The sequence below is a fragment of the Bison bison genome, unplaced genomic scaffold, assembly GCF_000754665.1.
Source record: "Bison bison bison isolate TAMUID 2011002044 unplaced genomic scaffold, Bison_UMD1.0 scf7180017863450, whole genome shotgun sequence".
NCBI classification, from domain to species: Eukaryota; Metazoa; Chordata; class Mammalia; order Artiodactyla; family Bovidae; genus Bison; species Bison bison.
Window position 1 is genome coordinate 43,455 of NW_011494022.1, and position 8,488 is coordinate 51,942.

The 8,488-nt window shown below is 38.8% G+C and overlaps 1 protein-coding gene across 1 annotated transcript in view; it reads right to left on the reverse strand.

Annotated features, from left to right (window-relative positions):
- Nucleotides 1-8,237, reverse strand: part of LOC104983846 (olfactory receptor 2T6) — a 10,343-nt gene extending 2,106 nt beyond the window's left edge. The window contains exon 1 of the mRNA XM_010833372.1: nt 7,316-8,237. Coding sequence (XP_010831674.1) covers nt 7,316-8,237 — 922 coding nt within the window. The remainder of the gene's footprint in view (nt 1-7,315) is intronic.
- Between the last annotated feature and the right edge of the window lie 251 nt (nt 8,238-8,488).

An 8,488-nucleotide genomic window follows, 5' to 3' on the forward strand; every position in this document is an offset into this window, starting at 1 on the left:
CACTTTGTCAACGAAAGTCCGTCTAGTCAAGGCTATGATTTTTCCAGTAGTCATGTATGGATGTGAGAGTTGGACTATAAAGAAAGCTGAGCGCCGAAGAATTGATGCTTTTGAACTGTTGTGTTGGAGAAGTCTCTTGAGAGTCCCTTGGACTGCAAGGAGATCCAATCAGTCCATCCTAAAGGAAATCAGATCTGGGTGTTCATTGGAAGGACTGATGTTGAAGCTGAAACTCCAATACTTTGGCCACCTGATGGAAAGAGCTGACTCATTTGTAAAGACCCTGATGCTAGGAAAGATTGAGGGCAGGAGAAGGGGACAACAGAGGATGAGATGGTTGGATGGCCTCACCGACTCACTGAACATGGGTTTGGGTGGACTCTGGGAGTTGGTGATGGACAGGGAGGCCTGGCATGCTGCATTTCATGGGGTCGCAAAGTGTTGGACATGACTGAGCGACTGAACTGAACTGAACTTACCTTCTGCCTCCTTGCCTGAATCCATTCGTGACTAGGCAGGCAGGACTAGGGACCTTAGCCCTAACTGCTGGCCCCTGTGGTCCAGTGGTTAAAGCTCCCTGTCTAGAAAACTAAGTAAGACCTTGCTTCAGCTACCACTCACTGCTGCTTGTTGGAAATTGCACTTACGGCTGCGTGTGTTCAAAATCACTATTAGCATTTTGACGTATGACTATGTGTCAGTCATGTATACCTCAAGTACATTTTCATTTCCTTGTTTTCTTAAATTTCATTCATTTTTTATTATCCATGATATATTTTTAGTTATTGTAGCAAGGCATATCAACATTGCTTCTTTAGCTCCCCCCATGTTTTATGCTTAGAAATGATTATAATAGCTTAAAATAGAAAAATTTTAACTTACTTTATTTTTCACTTGTGTATCTTGTTGAAGTATGCTGCTGCTGCTGCTGCTAAGTTGCTTCAGTCATGTCCGACTCTGTGCGACCCCAGAGACTGCAGCCAACTAGGCTCCCCAACCCCTGGGATTCTCCAGGCAAGAACACTGGAGTGGGTTGCCATTTCCTTCTCCAATGCATGAAAGTGAAAAGTGAAAGTGAAGTCGCTCAGTCGTGCCCGACTCTTAGCGACCCCACGGACTGCAGCCTACCAGGCTCCTCTGTCCATGGGATTTTCCAGGCAAGAGTACTGGAGTGGGGTGCCATTGCCTTCTCCTGTTGAAGTATAATTGACTTAAAATATTTCAGGTGCACAGAAAGGTGATTCAGTTATTCTGATACACATATATTAGAAATTATTTTGCATCATAGGTTATTACAAGATATTGACTGTAGCTCGCTATGCTATACAGTAAACCTTTGTTGCTTGCTGCATATCTATTTTTTAATTAGAAATCTATCATTCTATTCGTACTAAGTCAAACAAGTAGAATAAAAATGTCATAATATTTTTAGTTAGGCAAAATTTATAAATTTTCTAAAATACATATAACACACACACATATATCTAAAAGCTTTTCTATTACATTTGATAAAGGTTTGAGAAAGAACATCAAAACAAAAAGAAGACATGGAGTGATTGGAAAATATAAACTAAATGAAATGGTACCATTGAATATGAAATAGGAAAAGTAAAACAAACTGCTACTGCTGCTAAGTCGTGTCCGACTCTGTGCGACCCCATAGATGACAGCCCACCAGGCTCCCCCATCCCTGGGATTCTCCAGGCAAGAACACTGGAGTGGGTTGCCATTTCCTTCTCCAATGCATGAAAGCAAAAAGTGAAAGTGAAAGTGAAGTTGCTCAGTCGTGTCTGACTCTTAGCGACCCCACAGACTGCAGCCCACCAGGCTCCTCTGTCCATGGGATTTTCCAGGCAAGAGTACTGGAGTGGGGTGCCATTGTAGATAATAGTAAAAGATCATCATATAGTCCAGTTTTTTTTTAAACATGAGTGCTGGTTACAAACATATCAGATGTCATGATCTTCATCTTTTGAACATTGAGTTTTAAGCCAATTTTTTCACTCTGCTCTTTCACTATCATCAAGGGGTATTTTAGTTCCTCTTTGCTTTCTGCTATAAGGGTAGTGTCATCTGCATATCTGAGGTTATTTATATTTCTCCATGCTATCTTGATTCCAGCTTGCACTTCATACAATCGGGCATTTCACATGATGTGCTCTGCGTATAAGTTAAATAAGCAAGGTGACAACATACAGCCTTAATGTATTCCTTTCACAATTTGGAAGTAACAAATAGATTCAAGGGGATAGATCTGATATACAGAGTGCCTGAAGAACTATGGATGGAGGTTCATAACATTGTACAGGAGGAGGTGATCAAAACCATCCCCAAGAAAAAGAAATGAAAAAAGGCAAAATGGTTGTCTGAAGAGACCTTAAATATGGCTGAGAAAAGAAGAGACGTGAAAGGTAAAGGAGGAAAGGAAAGATATATCCATCTGAATGCAGAGTTCCAAAGAATAGCAAGGAGAGATAAGAAAGCCTTCCTAAGTGATCAATGCAAAGAAACAGTAGAATGGGAAAGACTAAAGGTCTCTTCAAGAAAATTAGAGCTATCCAGGGAACATTTCATGCAAAGATGGGCATAAAAAAGGAGAGAAACAGTATGGAACTGAGATGCAGAAAATATTAAGAAGAGTTGGCAAGAATACACAGAAGAACTATACAAAAAAGATCTTTATCACCTAGGTAACCATGATGATGTGATCATTAACCTTGAGTCAGACATCCTGGAGTTGAAGTCAAGTGGGCTTTAGGAAGCATTACTACGAACAAAGCTAGTGGAGGTGACGAAATTCCAGCTGACCTATTTCAAATACTAAACGATGATGCTGTGAAAATGCTGCACTCAATATGCCAGCAAATTTGGGAAACACAACAGTGACCATAGGACTGGAAAATGTCAGTTTTCATTCCAATCCCAAAGAAGGGCAATGCCAAAGAATGTTCAAAGTACTGCACAATTGCACTCTTTTCACAGGCTAACAAAGCAATTTTCAAAATTCTTGAAGCTAGGCTTCAATTGTACGTGAACCAAGAACTTCTAGTAGTTCAAGCTGGATTCAGAAAAAGCAGAGGAACCAGAGATCAAATTGCCAACACCTACTGGCTCATAGAAAAAGAAAGAGAATTCCAGAAAAACATCTACTTCTATTTCATTGACTACACTGAACCTTTTGACTGTGTGGATCACAACAAACTGTGGAAAATTCTTTAGGAGATGGGAATACCAGACCAGTTTACCTGCCTTGTGAGAAACCTGTATGCAGGTCAGGAAGCAGCAGTTAGAACCAGACATTGAACAATGGACTGGTTCAAAATCGGGAAAGGAGTATGTCAAGGCTGTATATTGTCCTCCTGTTTATTTAATATATGCAGAGTATATCATGGGAAATACCAGGCTGAATGAAGCACAAACTGGAATCAAGATTGCAGGAAGAAATATCAATAAACTCAGATATGGAGGTACCATCCTTATGGCAGAAAGCAAGGAGGAACTAAAAAGCTTCTTGTTGAAAGTTTAAGAGAAGAGTGAAAAAGCTGGCTTAAAACTTAACATTCAAAAAATGAAGAGCATGGCATCTGGCCCCATCCCTTCATGGCAAATAGATGGGAAAACAATGGAAACAGTAACAGATTTTATTTTCTTGGGCTCCAACATTATTGTGGATGATTACTGCAGTCTTGAAACTAAAAGATGCTTAGAAAGGCTGTGACACACCTAGACAGCATATTAAAAAGCAGAGACGTTACTTTGCCAACAAAGGTCCATCTAGTGAAAGACATGGTTTTTCCACTAGTCATGGATGGATATTAGAGTTGGACCATAAAGAAGGCTAAGTACAAAAATTGATGCTTGTGAACTGTGGTGCTGGAGAAGACTCTTGAGAATCCCTTGGTCTGAAAGGAGATCAAACCAGTCAATCCTATAGGAAATCAGTCCCAGATATTCACTGGAAGGACTGACGGTGAAGCTGAAGCTCCAATATTTTGACCATCTGATGTGAAAAGCCAACTCATTAGAAAGGACTCTGATGCTAGGAAAGATTGAAGGCAGGAGGAGAAAGGGATGACAGAGTATGAGACAGTTTCATGGCATCACCGACTCAATGGACATGAGTTTGAGCAAGCTCTGGAAGATGGTATAGGACAGGGAAGCCTGACATGATGCGGTCTATGGGGTCACGAAGAGTCAGACATGACTGAACTACTGAACAATAACAACAACAAATTTTGTCGTTTTTCCAGAATGTTATATAGTTGGAATCATATATCACATAAGATTTTCAGATTTTTTTTTTTTTCAGTTAGTAATATACCTTGAAGATTCTTTCTTTATTTCATGGCTTATTGGATCATTTCTTTTCATTTTAATTTTTTGTTTTGTTTAATAATATTCAAGAGTACTGATATATCACACTTTAAAGTGTATCTGTTTATACACTTTAAAGTTTATAAACACTTTACGTATCTGTTTATCTACTAAAAGACATCTTGATTAATTATTGATGACTATGAAAAAATTGCTTCAAATGCAGTTTTTTGTTTATTATTATTTTTTAATGTCAGTAGGATAAATCCTGGGAAGCACTATTGCCAGATTATGTGGTAAGACTAGACTTAGTTTTGTTGGAAACTGTCAAATTCTCTTCCACAGTGATTTGTCTTTACATTCCCACCAGCAATGAATGAAGCTTCCTGTATTTTACAGTAATTTCAATTGTAACCACTCTAATAAGTATGCAGTACTATCATATTATTGTTTTAATTACTACATTTTAAAAGTATACATTAGTTACTCTTTCCCTAATTTCCTTACAAATTTATTTTTAATCCTTACAATTGGATTTTTTTAACCCATTATCAATCTTTCTTAGTATAATTAATAAAGCAGCATGCTTATATGTGTGAAGGATAGAAAGATGAATGATAAATGGGGTGATTTTTTTTTCTAAATCACAAATATTAGGAACATGAAAGGCAATTACCCTCATTACCAACAGAAAAAATAATGACCAGTGTTTATTGCATTTATCATATTTGCTCTTTCAAATCTTATAAGGAAAGACATTATACTACCTCATTTCTCACAAAAGAGGAAATTGGGCCTTAGTTACATAGAGAATGGACAGAAGTTCACATGATCTTTAAAAATGGACCCCAAATTGACGTTCAGTTCTCAGGATCATTCCCCACCTCTTCTGACTTATTGTTTTCTTGTACCTCACTATCTTCTGTGTTGGAAATTCTTCTTCCTAATGCCTAGCATGTGGTACTTTCCAAGCCAGGTAGACGAGATTGAAGGAGATAAACCTTCCAGAAAGAGAGCTTCAAAAAGGCTGCCTTTGGTAACAACTAAAACTCCCACTAAAATAAATGGAAGGAAGTCCACTTTCTTGATTAGTCAGTCCAGTCTACAGGGTCCAACATAAATTTTTCCATTTGGTTAAAAATTACCACTCAGTTCCTTTCTCCAGTGCAATAGGAGGTGTGCTTACGTTTACGATCATCAGTGTCTGTCAGAAGTAGAATATTACTGAACCCAGCTAGGGTTTTGAGAGCACAGAATCTGGCATAGCCTCATTACAGAGAAGGTTAAGAGGCTTGGGATTTGGTCCAGGTTTTTACAACTGAGTCTATAATTTAGGCTAAACACATTCTCTTTAGGGACCCAACATCCTAAAAAGAAATTATCTAAGTCATTTCCCAAGGAAATTTTTTTTTTTGTTCCAACTTGAAGATGGAAAGCCAATTATTTTCTTCCCAATTTGTAATGTTATACAATGTAAAACTTAGTACCATAGATGAGGAAAAATAGGCTGTCCACAATAGGCTGTGTTTACTTCTTTGGAATAAAAGTATTCACACCACTATAATATCTAGAGTAGGATTTCAGAAATTTAATAATTCTGATGGATTGGAGTAAAAACTGAAAAGTGATTACTGAATTTACAAATTCATAAAGCACTCTTTTCTCTCCTGCCTATTACTGTGCCTTCTGATATAATGATTATTTACCATATAACATATATAACATTATAGAATCCTTGCCCAGAAGAATATTAGTCTCTATTTCTGCAAAAACATGTGATTTGTTTTTTTTCCAGCCCCAGATTTAGATAAGGGAGGAATGTTTTCAGTTGTTACTCAAAGAAAAGATATTTAACTTTTCTAAATCCTGGTGTGCGTTTGTGTATGTATTTCCTTCTAAGTTTTATGATGCTATAGCTTCTTTTAAATGTTTGCACCTCTAACCTTTTCATAAACTCTGTCTATGATTCATTTAAACAACGTAATCAAAATTGCCATTCTTATGAGGTTCCTGAGAGTGGATAGAATTTGTAATATTAATGAGACAATTTGGGGCCCTTATATACATAAATTGCACTGATAGAGTTGGTATAAGGGAAGAATTAGAATGGATGGCCACAAGGAAGAAATACTGTTGTTTACGAAAGCAAGCAGGACTCTGTGGGGACTTCCTGGGTACAAATGCCCCTCTGTGTGTTTTTTGTCATTTGTAGAAAAAGGCTCTAGTCTCCTAGGCTTTCCCTGAGTTCCAAAGAGCAAACTCACTTACTAATTAGAGAAGTGAGTGAATTCAGAAACAAATGAAAGACAGACAAGCAAGAAAATTAAAGATAGCTGAAACACTAGTTCAACAGTAAAGCAAAATCACAGAACTACCAGTTCTTTCTCAAGTATTTAACCAAAACTTTGAGTCATTCCGTAGAAACAAAGAGCCCTGCCAAGGTAAAGAATGGTGATTACGTGCTGACCTTAAGTGCGTGTGTCCTAGACTGATTGTAACCAGAAGGCTGGTGATCAAGATTTCTGAAACATCACCCTGTTACCTCACTGTCAACAAATCAGAAGAATGTCCATGAGCTAATCAGGTACCCTGTGATCCTCAACCCTAATGTTGCCTTTAAAAACTCTTGCCTAAAAGCCACCAGGGAGTTGTTTTGTTTTTTCTTTTGAGCACTAGTTGTCCACTGTTCTTACTTGATGCCCTTCAGTAAATGCTGTACTTTCCTTCACCACAACTTGGTGTCAGTAGATTGGCTTGTTGCACAGTGGGCAAGTAGATATGAGTTAGTTTGGTAACATTTATAACACTGGCATTATTAATGCTTGGATGTTTCATCTTTTTGATAAAAGTATGGCTGATGTACTTTTTGACATAACTGGCAGTGGTGGTTGCTGCAAGCATTATCTATATTATCTGTGGCAAAACCCCATACACTCCTGAGCAGACATGGAGGATTTAGACTGTCAGAATTCTTCCCTTGTCATAAAATGGGTCCCTAGACATCTTGCCAAAACCCTCTTAAAGGCCTCAGCCACATCCCTGTTTCTCAAACTGTAAATGAGAGGGTTTAACAAGGGGGTGATGATAGTGTAAAAGACAGAAAAGACCTTGTCTTTAGTTGGAGTGTGGTATGATTGGGGAAGCATATATGTGTACAGGGCAGCCCCATAGAATAAGATCACCACCATCATGTGTGAGGAGCAGGTGGCAAAAGCCTTCTTCTTCCCTTCTGCTGACTTCATCTGGTGCACTGTGATGAGCACTCCAGCGTAGGAAGCAATCACTACAGAGAAGGGGATCAGCAGCATCATGACACAGCAAATATACATCACCATTTCATAGGCAGCTTTGTCACCACAGGCCAGCCTCAGCATGGTGGGTGCCTCACAGAAGAAGTGGTTGATCTTGTGTGAAGCACAGAATGGTAGAGTCATTGTGATAGGGGTGAGGAGGAAGCTATCCAGAGCACCACCAAACCAAGAGCTGGCCAAGATCATCCAACAGACCCGATGGCTCATGAGGACAGGATAGCGGAGAGGGTTGCAGATGGCCACGTAGCGGTCATATGCCATGAGTCCCAGCAGGAAAAATTCAGCCCCTACAAAGCCCATATAGAGAAAGTATTGGGCTGTACAGGCAATAAAGGATATGGTCCCCTCACCCTCAAGGTAATCGGCCAGCATCTTGGGCACAATGGTGGAGATGTACATAATGTCAATGAAGGAGAGGTGGCTGAGCAGGAAGTACATGGGGGTATGGAGGTGAGGGTCTATGTAGATCAGGAAGATCATGACCCCATTAACTATTATGGCCATGAAGAAGATGGCGCAAATGATGCTGAAAAGGAAGCCAGAGGCTTTGTTGTTAGTGAAGAGCCCTGTAAGGGTGAAGTCACTGGAAAAGGTCTTATTATTTCCATTCATGGTTTTGAGTTGGACCTGGAGGCATAAGAAGAGAAATATGGGGTCAATGAAAATTGCAGTAGATAAGATGAACCATTAAAGATGTCTATGTAAGTATGATTAAATTAAAATTATTTATACACTAATGTCAATTGTTTTATGTGGGGCAGATTTGCGGTTTATTCTGTCTTGGAAATTTCTTCTTGTTGAAGAGCAATTTTAATGTTAGGTACCATGGCATGAAGACAAATGGTCATTTGGAAATTTATCCT